This window comes from Bos javanicus, chromosome 24 (genome assembly GCF_032452875.1).
Source record: "Bos javanicus breed banteng chromosome 24, ARS-OSU_banteng_1.0, whole genome shotgun sequence".
Taxonomy (NCBI): domain Eukaryota; kingdom Metazoa; phylum Chordata; class Mammalia; order Artiodactyla; family Bovidae; genus Bos; species Bos javanicus.
In genome coordinates this window covers 25,044,022-25,063,587 of record NC_083891.1, presented here as the reverse complement: position 1 = coordinate 25,063,587, position 19,566 = coordinate 25,044,022, and the positions used below count along the sequence as shown (strand labels likewise).

At 41.0% G+C, this 19,566-nt stretch overlaps 1 protein-coding gene across 5 annotated transcripts in view; it reads left to right on the top strand.

The window, feature by feature from the left end:
• MEP1B (meprin A subunit beta) overlaps positions 1 to 19,566 on the top strand; it is a 36,160-nt gene that overhangs the window by 4,453 nt on the left and 12,141 nt on the right. For 2 of the 5 annotated variants that reach the window (XM_061399655.1, XM_061399657.1), the window contains 5 exons: positions 2,840 to 2,918; positions 13,499 to 13,616; positions 15,145 to 15,323; positions 17,548 to 17,766; positions 18,698 to 18,850. In XM_061399655.1, coding sequence (XP_061255639.1) covers positions 2,840 to 2,918; positions 13,499 to 13,616; positions 15,145 to 15,323; positions 17,548 to 17,766; positions 18,698 to 18,850 — 748 coding nt within the window. Of the gene's footprint in view, positions 1 to 2,839; positions 2,919 to 10,779; positions 13,214 to 13,498; positions 13,617 to 15,144; positions 15,324 to 17,547; positions 17,767 to 18,697; positions 18,851 to 19,566 lie in introns of those variants that run through there. The other 3 variants (XM_061399659.1, XM_061399658.1, XM_061399656.1) reach the window with 2 other exon arrangements.

The window sequence follows — 19,566 nt, the reverse complement described above, 5'->3', positions numbered from 1 at the left end:
ACTCTGATAGCTGAGAATAGTGTTGCCACGTAAAGATCCTCCTAAGATATTCATAAAGAGTACTGGTTCTTACCTCGCCATCACAGCACACGGATGAACACAGGTATCATGTTTAAACGTCCCTCAACCCCCATGTGAACTTCAACTCAAGAATCAGAGCTACAGAGTATCTGAGGTTTAGTCCTTGGTCTGCTCTTCTCCCCTTCTTGATCCAATCCTGTATCAGGGGTTTAAATGTCACCTCTATGCTGATGACTCCAAATATATAACTCTGGTTCATTCCTTCCCCCAAGTTCCCTAGTGGTCTATCCTGATGCTAATCCATCAGTTCCTCTGGAATATTTATGAGATACCTCAAGCATAATGAGTCCTCAGTTCAACTCTGATTTCCCGCACATGCTGTCCCTCTCTAGCTTTCCCTCTTAGTAAATTCATCACCACTCTCTCTCCCCACTCCACTGAATAATAAGTACAAAATCCAGGAGTCACCTTTGCTTCTTCCCTTTTCTTCACCTTGCCGTCCTCTCCATCATTAAGTTCTAACATTTCTACCTCCACAGTGCGTCTATACTCCTAAGAATGCACTCTTCTTTTTATCTACTTCAAATGCTGATATCCTAGAATCTTTTGCACTCTGTCCCTGTCACCTGTCCTCCACAGCAAAGTGATCTTTTAAATGAGCAATGCCACCTTTTTACTTCCCGCCTTGAAACTCTTCAATGGCTTCCTCTTGTATTTAGAATAATATCCAGATTGGCCCACAGCCTTGCACGATTTAACTCTACTGCTAGCGTGTGAGATGGGTGCAATTGTGCCGTAGTTTGAGCATTCTTAGGCATTGCCTTTCTTTGGGATTGGAATGAAGACTGACCTTTTCCAGTCCTGTGGCCACTGCTGAGTTTTCCAAATTTGCTGGCATATTGAGTACAGCATTTTCACAGCATCATCTTTTAGGACTTGAAATAGCTCAGCTGGAATTCCATCACCTCCATGAGCTTTGTTTGTCATGATGCTCCTAAGGCTCACTTGACTTCACATTCCAGGATGTCTGGCTCTAGGTGAGTGATCACACCATCATGATTATCTGCATCGTGAAGATCTTTTTTGTAGAGTTCTTCTGTGTGTTCTTGCCACTTCTTCTTAGTATCTTCTGCTTCTGTTAGGTCCATACCATTTCTGTCCTTTATTATGCCCATCTTTGCATGAAAAGTTCCCTTGGTATCTCTAATTTTCTTGAAGAGATCTTTGGTCTTTCCCATTCTATTGTTTTCCTCTATTTCTTTGCACTGATCACTGAGGAAGGCTTTCTTATCTCTCCTCGCATTCTTTGGAACTCTACATTCAAATGGGTATATCTTTCCTTTTCTCCTTTGCCTTTCACTTCTCTTCTTTTCAAAGCTGTTTGTAAGGCCTCCTCAGATAACCATTTTGCCTTCTTGCATTTCTCTTTCTTGGGGATGGTCTTGATCCCTGCCTCCTGTACAATGTCACTAACCTCTCTCCATAGTTCTTCAGGTGATGTCCAAGGAACCTTTCAAGCCTGGCTCTTTCTTGTCACTCTCATTTCACCTTCAATGTCATCCTTTCAAAGAGTTCTGTCCTGACCACTTTATCTAATGCACTCCCCCCAATTCCTTTATTCTTATTCACATATCCCTTTTTATTTCCTCTGCTACTATTAAATAGATCCTGTTTAAACTTTTTTCTTACATGCTGTTTGTCTCCTCCACTAGAGCCTGAGAAATGTAGAGGCATTGGTAATTTTGTTACCAATGGATCTCTTTTCTCTTGAACAGTGTTCATTTCATTGGCTGGATGAATACGTTAATGAAATATTATGTTTTCTATTCCAAAAATTTCAATATTTTAAAACTTTTTGAAAACTTTGGCATAGCTCATGTGGAACTTTTTTTCATATTGCAAGATCAAGATGATTGAAGTTTTGCTATCACTTTCTTCTTATATGTTTTTAAATCTTAATATAGGAAACTAGTCTATGAATCTACCATATTTATAGTCCAGTTTTACAAGTCATTATTTACATGATTTTGCATGGTTCCGTCTTCAACTTTATTAACAAAGTTAATGATAGTAATTAATGATTTTCCATCAGACAATCAGAATTGTATATGAACTGATCACATATCTTGTGCCTCCCTCTTACTCATCTGGCCTTTACAAATGCTTTGCCAAAACCCTTCAGGGAGTTAGGGGTTTTGAGGGGCCAGAGCCACCCATCTCCTTGCATGGCCCTGCAATAAACCTTTCTCTGCTCCAAACTCTGAGGTTTTGGGCATATAAAGTTGCACTAACACTTAAAAGGATATGTAAAAATATGAATAATTGAAGTGAAATAAGATTAAAGGAAATATTAATGCTTGCCATTCTCCTTATTAAAAAAGAGAAGCTAATGATTTCCTCCTAAAACTTTTGTTGTGATAAGAGTAGATGTACATACACACGTATATGTGCATGCTGCTGCTGCTGCTGCTAAGTCGCTTCACACAGAAAATTTGTTTAGGTTGCCTTGATGTTATTTAGTTCCTAAGTCCTGTCAAGATTCTTTTGCAACCTCATGACTGTAGCCCGCCAGCCTCCTCTGTCCATGGAATTCTCCAGGCAAGAATACTGGAGTGGGTAGCCATTCCCTTCTCTAGGACATCTTCCCGACTCAGGGATTGAACCTGAGTCTCCTGCATTGACAGGTGGATTCTTTGCCACTGAGCTACAAGGAAGCCCTCAGGTTGCTTGGGAAAGCTTAAAACTTCTTTTATTTCTGGGTTAACTATTGCTTGTTTCATAATTTTTGACTGATACCTTTCCCACTTATTTTTGACAGATACAAGAAAGAAATGCCATCATTGGAGAAAGATATAGGTGGCCTCATACTATTCCATATGTTCTAGATGATAGCTTGGGTTAGTATGAAATTTGGAGTGTCCACAAATAACGTGTGTTCCTAACAGAATAGGATGACGGTATTTTCAAGGGAAGATTCACATGGCCATTAAGGGTTTTGTTTGTTGCTTTGTGTGGCTAAGTGTGTGTGTGTGTGTGTGTGCATTATCAGTTGTGTCTCTTTGTGACCCCATGGATTGTAGCCTGCCTAAATATACTTATGTTAAAAAAATAAGCAAAATGAAGAATGAACAGAACCAAATGATTTTCTATGAAATATTTGCTGAGTTTTGACCAGTAAAGGACTTCCCTTGTGGCTCAGCTGGTAAAGAATCAGCCTTCAATGCGGGAGACCTCGGTTTGATCCCTGGGTTGGGAAGATCCCCTGGAGAAAGTATTCTGGCCTGGAGAATTCCATGGACTGTATAATCCATAGGGTCACAAAGAGTCAGATGTGACTGAGCAGTGATTAGTCTTTGACTAATAAAGTAAAGGGATTAATTTGACCAGTAAAGGGATTAATTCAGCCAAGATTTACAGAAAGCCTACTCTGTATTGGACAGTTGGAACATAAAGATTGAGAAGCTAGTCTTTATTTTAAAGCAGAGGCTTCATCTATGTTTAGACTTAACACATGACTGAAAAACAAGCACCAAACAAACAAAACTCTAGGAACTGTCATTATTTTACTAACATTTTATTTTGCCAAGTCAGGAATTTAACAAGAACCCACTTTCTTTTTATCATCCTCTTTTTATAAAATAAATAATGTTTTAATACTAAAAAGTCAGAAGAATCTAATCCAAAAGAAAGGGCAAGTTTTCTGTATTGGAAATTTATTGTCATGGAAAACACTAAACAAAATTCTCATTTTACCCATGGATTAGTAAAAATGATATCACTGACCAGCATCAGTTTAGGAACTGCCATTTGGGAAATTTTCGCTTAAGTATCATTTATTTGGGCTTCTCCAGTGGCTTAGCAGTAAAGAATGTACCTGTATACAGGAGATGCCAGAGACATGGGTTGGATCCTTGGGTCTAGAAGATCCCCTGGAGGAAGAAATGGCAACCCACTCCAGTATTCTTGCTGGGAAAATCCTATGGACAGAGGATCCTGGTGGGCTATACAGTCCATGGGGTCACAATGAGTTGGACATTGACTGAGCGACTAACATCATATATTTCAGTGTGTGTGCTCAGTCATGTCCAACTCTTTGGGACCCCAAGGACTGTATCCCACAGGCTCCTCTGTCCATGGAATTCTCAAGGCAAGATACTGGAGTGGGTTGCTCTTTCCCACTCCAGGGAATCTTTCTGCCCCAGAGACTGAACTCATGTCTTTTGTGTCTCTTGCATTGGCAGGCAGATTCTTTTTCACTAACACAACTTAGGAAGCCTCATTTCAGTAGAGATAATTATAAATCAAAAGCTAATTATATAGAATGGAATAAATATTATGATTGATGATATGTTCAAAGAGCTATGGGAGCCCATTGGAGGACATTTAACTCAAACTAGATATAAAGGCATATATAATAGGGGGCAAGTGACCCTGTGCAGTAGGGCTGCTGTGAAGCTTGTGCAAGTTGTACTCCACACAAAGGTGCCTGGGGAGGGGGGAAAATGGGACTGAAATTAAGTTTGCATCATATTCATCAAGAGGCATTCATCTCTTGAATGAAGTACTATTCATCCACCTACCAAGACAGTACTGGCAGTATCTGCTCAGATTTGGTGCCCGTTTCTTCCTTCCCTCTTTCCATTCTCCCTTCCTTCCTTTCTTAATTAAAGTATGTTTGATTTATAATATTGTGTTGATTTCTGGTGTACAGCAAGGTGCTTCTTTCTAAGGGACTGTGTGGGCTAGTGCAGCCTCTGACAGCAAGGGAAGGATGCTCTAAACAGACGGATCACTATGTGCAAAGGCATGAGGAAAGGAGGAAACCACTGGTTAGAATTAGGTTGAGAGTGGGGAGATAATGAAATTGAACAGGGAGGCAGAATCCAGCCTTGAGTCTTTCCTGTGTTAAAGAACTTGGTATGTATACCAAGGGTCATGTGGAACCACCAAAGGTTTTAGTGCAGAAATGAGATGATTATCACTCTGGTTGCAGTCCAGAAGATGTATTATCAGTGGGGCAGAAAAAGAGTAGGGAGATCAGTTAGACTGTTGAAGAAATTCAGAGGAGGATTAAAGCGTTTCTAAACCAAGACTCTCTCAGCCATGATAGACAAGAGTGAATCATTCTAAGAGAGGCTTAGGAAGCAATGAGATTCGGTGATTGACTGTGAGAGATCAAGAAGAAGGTGGGTCTAGGGAAAGAAGGGCTAGTGCCCAGGATTCATTCTTAGGTGACTGGGTGGATGGCAATGACTTTAACAAGAATAGGGAATATGTCTTGAAGAGGGTGAGATGGAGAAGTGTGGTGGAAATTGCTTTTTGGCATGCAGCATTTGAAATGCTTCAGGCTCACTGTGGTGGATCGTATGATGTCTTGGTGTCTGGTCTGGTCATTCAAGATAGAGAAATCTAACAGGGAATTACTAAGGGTATGGGAGATGGTTGAAGCCATGGGTATGGATGAGTTTTTCATAGGTACCTTGCATATCACACATATGCCATAGATAATGGATCTTTCTGGATGACCCAGGAAGATTGGATTGAGGTCGATGGCACAGAGTGGAATTCAGCCTGGGAGAGCAACTTTTTGGAATTGATATAGATGGAAGATCTGATAAAAGTTTTTGAGAAGGCAAGATTGGCCATAAACAAATGAAAAACCAAGAGTAGGGTAGAAAAAGCCAAAGCAACAGTAATTCATAGAATTAGAAACTAAAGAGTTGTGTAACATGAGGAGAAAATGATGTCCATTGACTTTCGGAATGAGGGGGATTTGAAATACTTTATTAAAATACAATTTTTTTCAGCTTTATTGAGGTATAATTGACATAAAATTGTTAGATACTTGGTATATATTGTGGTGATTTGACATGTGTATACACTGTGAAAGGATTCCCCCGTTAAGTTAGCTGACACATCCATCACCTCACATATTTTTCTTGTGTGTGAAAACATTTATGTTCTACTCTCTTGGCAAATTTCAATTGTGCAATACAGTGCTATCAACTATAACACCACATTTTACATTTGATCCTTGGGCCTTATTTATCTGATAGCTGAAAGTTTGTACTTTTACTAACCTCTCCTTATTTAAATATTTATTTTTGGTTTTAACCTTTTGATTAAAAGTTTAAAAATATTTTTGTTTCAAAATCATATATATATATATATATATATACATATGCATGATTAAAACTATATATATAAAACTGTATTCTCCTGTGTTCCATGAAAGACCAGTGAGCTTTTTTTTTTTCTTTTTTAATTTGGCTGCACCAGGTCTCAGTTTCAGCACATGGGATCTTCTGTCTTCACAGGGGCATGCGGGATCTTTTTTTAAGTTGCAGCATGCAAATTCTTAGTTGTGGCATGTGGGGTCTAGTTCCCTGACCAAAGATTGAACCTGAGCCTCCTGCATTGGTAGCATGGAGTCTTAGCCACTGAACCACCAGGGAAGTCCCCAGTGAGCTTTAATCTGACTATACATCTTAGGTTATTTTTGCCATGCATTTTACCTAAGGCTATCCTAATCTTATAAGCTTTACGTACCTGTTTCTTTTCTTTTCTTTTTAATTTTTGCTTTTTAATTGAAGTGCAGTTGATGTTTAATATTACGTAAGTTGTACAGGACACAGGGATCAAGATCATCCCCATGGAAAAGAAATGCACAAAAGCAAAATGGCTGTCTGAGGAGGCCTTACAAATAGCTGTGAAAAGAAGAGAAGCAAAAAGCAAAGGAGAAAAGGAAGGATATAAGCATCTGAATGCAGAGTTCCAAAGAATAGCAAGAAGAGATAAGAAAGCCTTCCTCAGTGACCAGTGCAAAGAAATAGAGGACAACAACAGAATGGGAAAGACCAAAGATCTCTTCAAGAAAATTAGAGATATCAAGGGAACATTTCATGCAAAGATGGGCTCGATAAAGGACAGAAATGGTATGGACCTAACAGAAGCAGAAGATACTAAGAAGAGGTGGCAAGAATACACAGAAGAACTGTACAAAAAAGATCTTCATGACCAAGATAATCATGATGGTGTGATCAATGACCTAGAGCCAGACATCCTGAAATGTGAAGTCAAGTGGGCCTTAGAAAGCATCACTATGAACAAAGCTAGTGGAGGTGATGGCATTCCAGTTGAGCTATTTCAAATCCTGAAAGATGATGCTGTTAAAGTGCTGCACTCAATATGCCAGCAAATTTGGAAAACTCCGCAGTGGCCACAGGACTGGAAAAGGTCAGTTTTCACTCCAATCCCAAAGAAAGGCAATGCCAAAGAATGCTCAAACTACCACACAATTGCACTCATCTCACACGCTATTAAAGTAATGCTCAAAATTCTCCAAGCCAGGCTTCAGCAATACATGAACTGTGAACTTCCAGATGGTTTTAGAAAAGGCAGAGGAACCAGAGATCAAATTGCCAACATCCGCTGGATCATCAAAAAAGCGAGAGAGTTCCAGAAAAACATCTATTTCTGCTTTACTGACTATGCCAAAGCCTTTGACTGTGTGGATCACAATAAACTGTGGAAAATTCTGAAAGAGATGGGAATTCCAGACCACCTGACCTGCCTCTTGAGAAACCTATATGCAGGTCAGGAAGCAACAGTTAGAACTGGACATGGAACAACAGACTGGTTCCAAATAGGAAAAGGAGTACGTCAAGGCTGTATATTGTCACCCTGCTTATTTAATTTATATGCAGAGTACATCATGAGAAATGCTGGGCTGGAAGAAGCACAAGCTGGAATCAAGATTTCCAGGAGAAATATCAATCACCTCAGATATGCAGATGACACCACCCTTATGGCAGAAAGTGAAGAGGAACTCAAAAGTCTCTTGATGAAAGTGAAAGAGGAGAGTGAAAAAGTTGGCTTAAAGCTCAACATTCAGAAAACTAAGATCATGGCACCTGGTCCCATCAGTTCATGGGAAATAGATGGGGAAACAGTGGAAACAGTGTCAGACTTTATTTTCTGGGGCTCCAAAATCACTGCAGATGGTGATTGCAGCCATGAAATTAAAAGACGCTTACTCCTTGGAAGGAAAGTTATGACCAACCCTGACAGCATATTCAAAAGCAGAGACATTACTTTGCCAACAAAGGTCCGTCTAGTCAAAGTTATGGTTTTTCCAGTAGTCATGTATGGATGTGAGAGTTGGACTGTGAAGAAAGCTGAGTGTCAAAGAATTGATGCTTTTGAACTGTGGCGTTGGAGAAGACTGTTGAGTCCCTTGGACTGCAAGGAGATCCAACCAGTCCATTCTAAAGGAGATCAGTCTGGGTGTTCTTTGGAAGGAATGATGCTAAAGCTGAAACTCCAGTACTTTGGCCACCTCATGAGAAGAGTTGACTCATTGGAAAAGACTCTGATGCTGGGAGGGATTGGGGACAGGAGGAGATAGGGGACGACAGAGGATGAGATGGCTGGATGACATCACTGACTCGATGGACATTAGTTTGAGTGAACTCGGGGAGTTGGTGATGGACAGGGAGGCCTGGCGTGCTGCGATTCATGGGGTCACAAAGAGTCGGGCACGACTGAGCGACTGAACCGAAGTGAATGGAACTGAAGTTACAAGTATACAATATAGTGATTTAAAATTTTTACAGGTTATACTACATTTTTGCTCATTATAAAATATTGGCTATATTCCCCATTTGTACAGTATATCCTTATAGCTTATTTTATACCTAATAAGTTGTACCTCTTAATCCCCTACCCTTATATTACCCCAGGCCCTTCCATCTCTCCACTGGTAACCACCAGTTTGTTCTCTACATCTGTGAGTCTGCTTCTTTTTTGTTATATTAACTAGTTTGTTGTACTTTAAAAATTCCACATATAAGTGATATCTACAGTATTTATTGGAGAAGGCAATAGCAACCCACTCCAGTACTCTTGCCTGGAAAATCCCATGGACGGAGGAGCCTGGTAGGCTGCAGTCCATGGGGTCGCTAAGAGTTGGACATGACTGAGCGACTTCACTTTCACTTTTCACTTTCATGCATTGGAGAAGGCAATGGCAACCCACTGCAGTATTCTTGCCTGGAGAATCCCAGGGACGGGGGAGCCTGGTGGGCTGACATCTATGGGGTCGCACAGAGTCGGACACGACTGAATCGACTTAGCAGCAGCAGCAGCATGGTATTTACCTTTCTCTGACTTATTTCACTTGTGTAATTGCCTCCAATTCCATTCATGTTTCTGCAAAGGCAAAAATTTGTTCTTTTTCATGACTGAATAATACTCTATCATGTACTTAATCTTCTTAATCCATTTATCTGCATTCTTTTTTTATTTTACAAAGGTTCTTTTTTAAAAAGAAATATTTATTTATTTATTTGGCCTTCCTGGGTCTCGGCTGCAGTGTCCTAGATCTTTAGTTACAGGATGCAAACTCTTAGCTGTGGCATGTGGGGTCTAGTTCCCTGACCAAGGATTGAACCTGGGCCTCCTGCATTTGGAGCATGGAGTCTTAGCTACTGGACCACCAGGGAGGTCCCTCCATTCTTCTCTTGATGGACAGTTAGGTTGCTTTCATATCCTGGCAATTGTTAATAGTGCTGCTATAAACATTTGGGGGGGCTGTGTCTTTTCAGATGGTGGTATGTTTTTGTTTTTTTCAGGTATATACACAAGAGTGATCATATGGCAGTTCTATTTTGTTTTTTTGAGAAAGCGCCATACTTTTTTCCATATGAAATTCTTCTAGTAGGGCTTTAGTCTTTTAGCTTAAGCCTTGGGTATCATCTGGCTTAGTGGCAACTTACCTGAATGGGATAACAAAGCAACCGTGTGTAGCTTCCCATGAGTGAGTTACAGTTGCAAGCCCGAGTGCCAGATTTGAGGTGAGTTTTAGGAAGTAAGAAGTGGATAAAAGGGTTAAAGTTGGGGCTAGAAATGAAGATCAAGGTCCAGGAGCAGGAGGGGGCTTAACAAGGGGAAAATAATTCTAAGAAACTGTTTACTTAGCTCCTAGGGTTTAGATAGCAGGATCTCTTGTGGAGCTTTTCTGAATCTGTGATGCAAAGTTAATTAAAGCTGTGGTAAATAAAGGTACAGGGTACATAAGGGTCTTGGTAGAAAGCTATACTTTTTACAAAACTTCCACATTTATTCCCTTATTTGAGTCTCCAAACAATTTGCAGGATAGACACTATCCTTATTAAGCTTTGATAAAAGGCCCAGACAAGCAAGCTCCTTAGACCTTCAATTCAGAAATAGTCATGTGGTGGTCGGTGTCATCATCCCTTATTTTAAGGATGTGTTAGATATGAAATAATGATACAAATGTGATATTTACAATACAGAAAATGTAGAAACAGTTTAAATATTTGATAACACGAAATTACTTATATTTTATAGTCATATAAGGTGGCTATTAAAATGATAAAAATAGTATTTCATGAAGAAGCAAGGCTTAAGATGTATTACTTAGTGAAATGGAGGAGGAAATGGCTACCCACTCCAGTACTCTTGCCTGAGAAATTCCATGGACAGAGAAGCCAGGCAGGTTACAGTCCATGGGGTTGCAAAGAATCGGATATGACTTTGTGACTAAGCATTTAGTGAAAAAATAGTTTATAAAATATTATGAAGGCTGTAACTTTATTGTTTATAAAAAATATGAATATCACACATGTATGTATTCATAAGAAAAGTATGATTAACGTGCTTGGTTATTTCTGTGTAAGATTTTATCATTTCTTTCTTTTTGTTTATAATTTCTAACTTATTTATAATAACCATGTATTATTTTTTCATAGCTACTTTTACAAAACTTATTATTTAAAAAAATTATTATTTTTAAATATTTAGCTGCATTGGGTCTTAGTTGCAGAGTGTGAGCTTAGCTGCCTGTTGGTGTGTGGGATCTTAGTCCCCAGCGGGGACTGAACCCAAATCCTCTGCATTGGAAGGTGAATTCTCAGCCACTGGACCACGAGGGACGTCCCTGAGCATGTATCATTTGTGTGGTATTGTAAATGGTTGAATTCTGAGTGCCTGTTAGAGATTCATGGATTTTAGGTCCTATGTCTGTCCTGTTCTTTGCCTTCACCTAGACTGAGGCATTCTGAAGAATGTCTTAAAATTGTCTGTGAAACGGACATGTAAGAAGGTAGCAGAAAATAAACATTTGATACACTCTCATTTTATAGTAGTGCCCCCTTATCCGTGGGGGATATGTTCCAAGACTTCCAGTGAATGACTGAAACTGTGGGTAGTACCAAACCCTATAGGTTTTTTCCTAATGTATGTACATATGATAAACTAGGCACAATAAGAGATAGTAACTAATAAGAAAATAGAACAATTATAATAACCTATAATAAGAGTTTTGTGAATGTGGTCTCTCCTGATATTTTATTGAACTGTGTTATCCTTCTTTGGATGATGGGAGGTGATGAAATGCCTACTTAATGAAATGAAATGAGGTGAATGCCGTAGGTGTTGTGATGTATCGTTAGGCTACTACTGACGTTCTGATGACACATCAGAAGGAGGACTATCTGCTTTGGGTGATGCTGGGTCATTGAGCCTTGACGAGGTCGATGAGTGGATATTGAGAGCAGATGATGGACATCCAAGATTGGGGAATCCCTGGTGGGATGGAGAAGCATGGCCCAAGATTCCCTCAGGCTGCTCAGAGCGGCATGCAGTTTCATGGTCATCAACTCTTATGTCTGCAGTTTTCCATTTAATATTTTTGGACTTTGGTTGATGGCAGGTAACCAAAGCCACAGAAAGTGAAACCACAGATCCATGGGGACTATTGTGCTTGGAACTTCACCTCTTTTTTCTGTGCTAATCTTGCAATATTCCTGCAAAGTCGATTTTATTTCCCCACTTAGCTGGTCTTGTGATAATACCCAAACTCCAAAGGTGAATTAAACTGGCAAAGATTATGCATCAAAAGTAAATGGATAGAAAGCTAGTGGGAAGTTGTTATATAACACAAGGGGCTCATCCTCGTGGTGTGATGACCTAGAGGGGTGGGATGAGGGGTGGTGGGAAGGAGGCTCTAGATGGAGGGGACATAGGTATACTGATGGCTGATTCACGTTGTTGTATGGCAGGAACCAACACGATATTGTAAAGCAATATACAATTTAAAAAAACAGGAAGGACTAGAATAGGAATGGGGCTTCCCTGGTGGTTCAGACTGTAAAGAATCTGCCTGCTGTTCGGGAGACCCGGGTTCAGTCCCTGGGTTGGGAAGATCCCCTGGAGAAGGGAATGGCAACCCACTCCAGTAGTCTTGCCTTGAGAATTCCACGGACAGAGGAACTTGGTAGGGTACAGTCCATGGGGTTGCAAAGAGTCAGGCACGATTAAGCGACTAACACTTTTCACTTTTCACAGAATAGGAAAATCCATACAGAGAGAATGCAATGATTTAATGGGTACAAAGTGTCCTCTTGGGGTGATGAAGGTGTTTTGGAACTAGACAGACAAGGTGTTGAAGAACATTACGCATGTACGAAATTGCCCCTGCAATGTTCACTTTTGAATGGTTAATTGTTTTTATAATTGTTAAATTTCTAACTTAACAGTTGTTCATTGTTTTAATTGTATAAAAAGCATAAAGTTAGCTGCTCAGTCACGTCTGACTCTGGTTTAGAAAAAAAGTAAGTAGTGAGGATAGGAGAGAACCTAGGTGTGTCTGGTTGGAACCAGTCAATGCACCATCTTCTCTGCCATCCGGTCACCCACCGCTGGCAGCCACCACGCTTCACTTCACCAGTAGTTGCTCTGATTTGTGACTATCTCTTCATATGCACCTGATACGGCCCCTTCCCCCAGATTGCCCTCTGAGCTTCTTTTCCTGCATACCTTGGTTGGTTTCTTGCCCCTGGCTTCTTTGAGCACTCTTCTATCTAAACTGTTAGCATCAGTCAACTTGGAAGCAATGGTTCTTATTCGTATTTTAGACTCTGAACTCATTTGAGAATCTTATGAACGTTTTCCCCAGAAACTGCACTTTGCTGAGATAGATATGAGTAGAGGTCTAGACATAATTCTTTGAACACTATCTCAACATATTCATGGTCCCTCTCATCTCAAGGTCCTCAGATTAAAAACTCTGCTGTGAGGCTTTAAATATATATTATAGCTTCTTAGATGAAGCCTGTGACAGTGATGGTTCATTTTGGTTGCCTGTGAACGAGTGTATGTGTTCTCAAAGGTAAGGAAACACCCCCTCCCTTTTTTTTTTTTTTTTTGCTATCTGCACTATACTGGCTCCAGAGAAATATACATGGGGCAAAATTAGATAATCTGAAGAACAACCAAATACTTACATGTGATGCTTAATTGATACTGTATACTAAGCTTTGTAAAAATAAAATGCTAAATTTTCATAGAGGGACTAATTCATGATAAACAATATATTGCAGGCCCTGTTTCCATGGTGAATTGTTCAATGGTGATAATTTTAATACGTTTATTTTTGTTTGTTTTCTTCCTTCAGAGATGAATGCCAGGGGGGTTATCCTCAAGGCATTTGAACGCTATCGCCTAAAATCATGCATTGACTTCAAGCCTTGGTCTGGAGAACCCAACTATATATCAGTGTTCAAGGGCAATGGGTAAATTGAAGAGTTTGTCTTCCAAGTGTTCTGAGGAGAACTGTTGTGGCGGGGACATTGCATCACAGTGATTGCCCTGGACCCTAACCTTGAGGGAGGCTGGGGCTTCCACTGCTATTTGCTGGATGTAGTTTCCCTCTGGCCGTAAAACCAGACTGCACTGTCTCAGCCTTGTAAAGACAAGGAGGGTGGAGTCACATGCCATCCACCCTGAGACGCTGACCTTCAGCCTGTTTGTAGTTTCTGCACTCCTTATTTCTTTTGGTTTAGCAGTGTTGGGTCTTTGTTGCTGCATGGGCTTTTCTTTAGTTGTGGTGAGCAGGGGCTACTCTCTAGTTTTGGTGTGTGGGTTTCTCATTGCGGTGGCTTCTCTTGTTGCAGAGCTTGGGCTCTCGGGCACTCAGGCATCGGTAGTATGGCTCATGGGCTCTAGAGCACAGGCTCAATCGCTGCGGTGCACGCGCCTAGTTGCTCCGTGGTACTGTGGGGTCTTCCCAGTCCAGGGATCAAACCCATGTCTTCTGCACTGGCAGGCAGATTCTTTACCACTAAGACACCAAGGAAGCCCCCCCGCCCTTTTTTTTTTTTTTTTTTTTAGTATTTACTTATTTAGCTACAACAGGTCTTAGCTGGGGCATGTGGGATCTAGTTCCCTGACCAGGGATTGAATTCAGGCCCCTTGCATTGGAAGCTTGGAATCTTAGCCACTAGATCACCAGGGAAGTTCCAATATGCTCCTTACTTCTGCCTTCAATTAAAACCCATCTGTACGCCTGCGAGCATGTGTATTTAAATTTATTTTAACCCAAGAACTCTCGTTGTTGTTGTTCAGTCTCTCGGTCATGTCCGACTCTTTGTGACCCCATGGACTGCAGCACACTGGGCCCCCCTGTCCCTCACCATCTCCCAGAGTTTGCCCAAGTTCATGTCCATTGAATTTGTGATACCATCCAACCATCCTCTGTCGCCCTCTTCTCCTTCTGTCTCCAATCTTTCCCAGCATTAGGGTCTTTTCCAGTGAGTCAGCTCTTTGCCTCAGGTGGCCAAAGTATTGGAACTTCAGTTTCAGCATCAGTTCTTTCAATTAATATTCAGGGTTGATTTCCTTTAGGGTTGACTGGTTTGATCTCCTTGCTGTCCGAGAACTCTTACTACTTTGCTTAAGAAGATGATAGTTATTTGGCTCAAGATCAGCAGTTCTGAGTGGTTGCTCTACCTGTATAAAACCCTTATTCGAGGACCATCTGAAAATTTTGGGGATATTCAGAAAAACTCAGGCCAGGCTGAGTGGAGGGTGAATTACTCCTTAACATTTGGTGTCAGCCCAAGTTCTCCAAAGATCATCTAGTCTGGAAGGCTTTTCATACCTCACTGGGTTTTGGGAGAAATGCACGGTGTTTAGACACAAGTGAAAGATTCTAGTATCTTAGGTAACCAGGTAGATTAGGCATTAGGGATTTAGCGCTAAGACCTTAACCTGCATCAATATAAAAGCCTCTCCTCCTTGTACTGTAAACTACCCTGTCAGCTGCTGGTCTTCAGTGGGGAAGCAACTTACTGGGATTCAAGAACTGTCAATCGGAGAGGGCTGCGACAAAATAGCAACGGTTCAACATGAGTTTCTCCATGCGCTTGGATTCTGGCATGAACAGTCACGGTCCGATCGAAATGACTATGTCAGCATAATTTGGAACAGAATTATTTCAGGTACGTTTATCTTGTTGTTTTACGTTGTTTTAAACTTAAATGCTGAATTTCTAAACACGTGCTTTCTTCTGCCATTGGTGTTGTCTATTAATAATGGGAAAACGCTGATGCTTTGATCTTAACTTCATTTGGCTCTGGGCTTCCCAAGTGGCGGTAGTGGTAAAGAATCTGCCTGCCAATGCAGGAGATGCAAGAGACACAGATTTGATCCCTGGGTTGGAAAGATCCCCTGGAGAAGGGAATGGCTACTCACTCTAGTATTCTTGCCTGGAGAATCCCATGGACAAGGAGCCTGGTGGGCTATAGTCCATAGGGTCGCCAAGAGTTGGACATGGCTGAGCACATTTGGCTCTAATTCAGTAAGAGATGAAGTGCCTGAAGGCGATTGGGAAACAGTTTTCCAGAACCCCAGTTTGAGCTGGATGTGATGTTAGGAACCAGTGTTTCCTAAAGAGTATTTTATGGAGCACTGTTCCACAATTTTTTCGCAAGTGTTTTGTAGAAAGGAATCTGTGGTCAAATTAATTTGGGAAATCCTAGGTTAAAAGAAATTAAACTTAGCTATTTACACTATTGTACTGTTCAGAGTCTTTGCTCGACTAACATGAATTGCAAATCTCCAGCAGGAGCGTTTTCCAAAGTGACTTGATTATGGTTTTTTTTTTTTTTTGGAGTATTTGGTTGTATAATCCTTTGGAGCCCATATTGGGAAATGCTGCAGTAGTTGAACAGCTGTAACTTTTTGTGACTTTGTGCTCAAAGTCAGAGAAAGATTTTTTCCCCCAAAAACGTATTTATTTGGCTGCATTGGGTCTTAGTTGTGCCACACGGGTCTTTGTTGCAGTATGTGGGATCTATTTCCCAGACCAGGGATCAAACCTGGGCCTCCTGCATTGGGAACATGGAGTCTTAGCCACTGGATCTCCAGGGAAATCTCCAGAAAGGTTTTAATAGCCATGTCTGACTAGAACTCATGTTTTCTGCAGTGACATTTTGTTTCCCCTTCTGTCTTGCCTCCAGAGGGTATGGTGAGGGGGATGGGGAGGCAGAGAAGTGAGAGGGGAGGGAAGACATGGCTATCCAACGAGGCCAGTGAGGGCTGCTCTGTGCTGAGGGCCCTGGCACCACAATCCCAACATCACATTAGCTGCCCCTGCCTTTGCCCCCACCCATAGTCTGGGGGAAGACATTAGAGCCAAGTCTAAAAGATTTCTAGAGCAAGAGAAGTGCTTAGCTTCAACCCATGGCCTCGTTCTTCTGGGTTTCCAATGTTTTATTTTTGTTAGAAACTTCTGCCTTGATTTGATAATGCATCTTTATACATTGACAATCAGACCCATTTGTAGCGATGCTAAGTGGTCAGGAATCTTCTCTAAATGTATTTATTTACATACATCTATACGGCAATGGCACCCCACTCCAATACTCTTGCCTAGAAAATCCTATGGACGGAAGAACCTGATAGGCTGCAATCCATGGGGTCACGAAGAGTCGGATACGACTGAGTGACTTCACTTCACTATACATATTCCAGTAACTGAGAAATCACTGATGATATCAATCCTTCCTGCATTATCATCCCTATCCCATCCCTCCACACCTCCCAATGTCCTCTTGTTTTCATCTCCGTCCAGTGAAAATACCTACATCTCGTCATTGCAGTCAATGACACTGAGTGTTTCAATAATACCTTTTAGACCCTTTCTACCCATTGTTGTTGTTATTTAGTTGCTAAGCCGTGTCTGACTCTTTGCGACCCTATGGACTGCAGCATGCCAGGCTTCCCTGTCTTGATTTCCTTTGACTGGTTTGATCTCCTTGCAGTCCAAGGGACTCTCAAGAGTCTTCTCCAGTACCACAGTTGGAAAGCATCAGTTCTTCAGCGCTCAGCCTTTTTTATGGTCCAATTCTCACATCCACTCGTGACTACTGGAAAAGCCATAGCTTTCCATTAGCAGTTCTTAGAACCTTAGGCCAAATGCTCAAGTCCAACTTTGGGCCGCAGTGAAACCTTAGACAAGTTCAGCATGACAGGTGGTATCAGAATTCTAAGTTTGAATAGTCTATTCCAATACAGGAATATTTGAAGCACTCTTGAAATACCATCAAGTGTTAGTAGTAACCAAGGTTGCACAATGTTTATTATCGTCTTTATTTCTAAGTTAACAGTCTTTGGAGTAAGATAAACTAAATTTTGTAATTAAAATTTTTATTTATCATTTAGGCAAAGAGAGAAATTTTGACTTCTATGATGATCAAGTAATAGACTCCATGAACGTTCCCTATGATTACAGCTCAGTGATGCACTACGGTAAAACTGCATTCGGAAATGGATCAGAACCTACAATTATAACAAGGGTCCCGGACTTCATGGATGTGATTGGCCAGCGAATGGATTTCAGTGACTCTGATGTCCTAAAGTTGAATCAACTGTATAACTGCTGTATGTGACAGATTCTTTGACATGATCTGTCTTCCTCTCTGCTCTGTAGGAAAACATTTTACTCTGTGCTGGGTTTTCTGAAATTATAGTTAGTTAATTATAGGTTGATAGTTGAAGTTTGATGTTCAGAAAGGAAAGAAAAAATCAAAAAGATTAGCACCCAGATCCCAAATGACAACATGGAAGTAGCATTTTTCTCCTCATGTGTTCTGGGCTTCAGTTTAAAAACCAACTGAGTCCTGTCTCAGCATGCCCCCTTCAAGTTTCTGAAGCTGTTGCTAACTCAAATGTATAGACCAACTATATTCAAAACTCTTTTCAGTCCAAATGAAGTATACAGTCATAATATAAATGAGTTCAAATAACTTGAGTTGAGGTTTATTCATCTGAATAACTAGAGGAGTGTAGACTCATATTTCTTTCTTTTTAAAATATTAATTTGGTTGCTCTAGGTTTTAGTTGTAGCACTTGAAATCTTTGATCTTCATCGCAGCATGCAGGATCTTTTTAGTTGTGGCATGCAAAAAAACTCTTTAGTTGCAGCATGTAAGCTCTTAGTTGCGGCATGCAAGCTCAGTTGCGGCATGTGAGATCTGGTCCTTTGGCTAAGGACGGAACCTGGGCCCTCTGCATTGAGGGCACAGAGTCTTAGCCACTGGACCACCAGGGAAGTGGCTCGATTCAGGTTTCGAACAGTTAGTTAATCTGATAAATAAGACTCAGGGAGACAGCTTATACAGAACTCACAGTTGGTTGATTGTCTTGGTTTTGCAGATATCAAGAGATCTTCAAGCCACCATCACCCTGACTCAGCGACGAGTCCCCTTTAATATCACCCTAGAATTCCTAGTTCTTCTGGATGAGCTGTTTTTACTACTTAGCTTATTGTGTTAGATCTGCATGTCAGTAATTGTTTCTGTTGCTTTGGCAGCCTCCTCCTTGAGCTTTATGGAGTCGTGCGATTTTGAGCTGGGAAATGTGTGTGGGATGATTCAGAGTTCAGCAGACAGTGCTGACTGGCAGCGGCTCTCCGAGGTCTCTGAGGGGCCGGAGAGCGATCACTCCAACATGGGCCGGTGCAGAGGTAACAGGAGTGAGATTCTTCTGGGTTTTATTCTCAGTGCTTTTAGCCCTTTTCTTCCTTTCTTCTTTTTAAATTTAGTTTTAATTGGAGGATAATGGCTTTACAATACTTTGCTAGTTTCTGCCATACATCAACATGAATCAGCTATAGGTACACACATGTCCCCTCCCTCTTGAACCCCCCTCCCGCCTGCCACCCTTTCCCACTCGTCTAGGTCATCACTTGGCACAGGGCTGAGCTCCCTGTTTTATCCTGCAACTTGCAGCTTCCCACTAGCTCCCTATTTTACATACGGTAATGTACATGTCTCCATACTGCTCTCCCAGTTTGTCCACCCTTTTCCTCCCCTGCTGTGTGCAAAGTCTGTTCTCTATGTCTGTGTCTCCGTTGCCGCCCTGCAAATAAGTTCATTAGTTACATTTGTCTAGATTTCATAGATGTGCATTAATATACAGTATTTATTTTTCTCTGACTTGCTTCACTCTGTATAACAGGCTCTAGGTAGCCTTTTCTTTGCTGTGAAATACTGCGATTTGAATTCTTATTTGTATTAGAATTACTAATGATAGCCCACTAGTGCTACTCAAGAATTGGTTCTGTATGTTATAAGGATATGGTTAATTTCTTTGCTTTTACTGCCTGAGTTTGCTTTTTTCCCCATGGGTCAGCCCTGGGCTCTGTGAAGCCTCTACCCACAGTGTATGCCCACTGCAAGG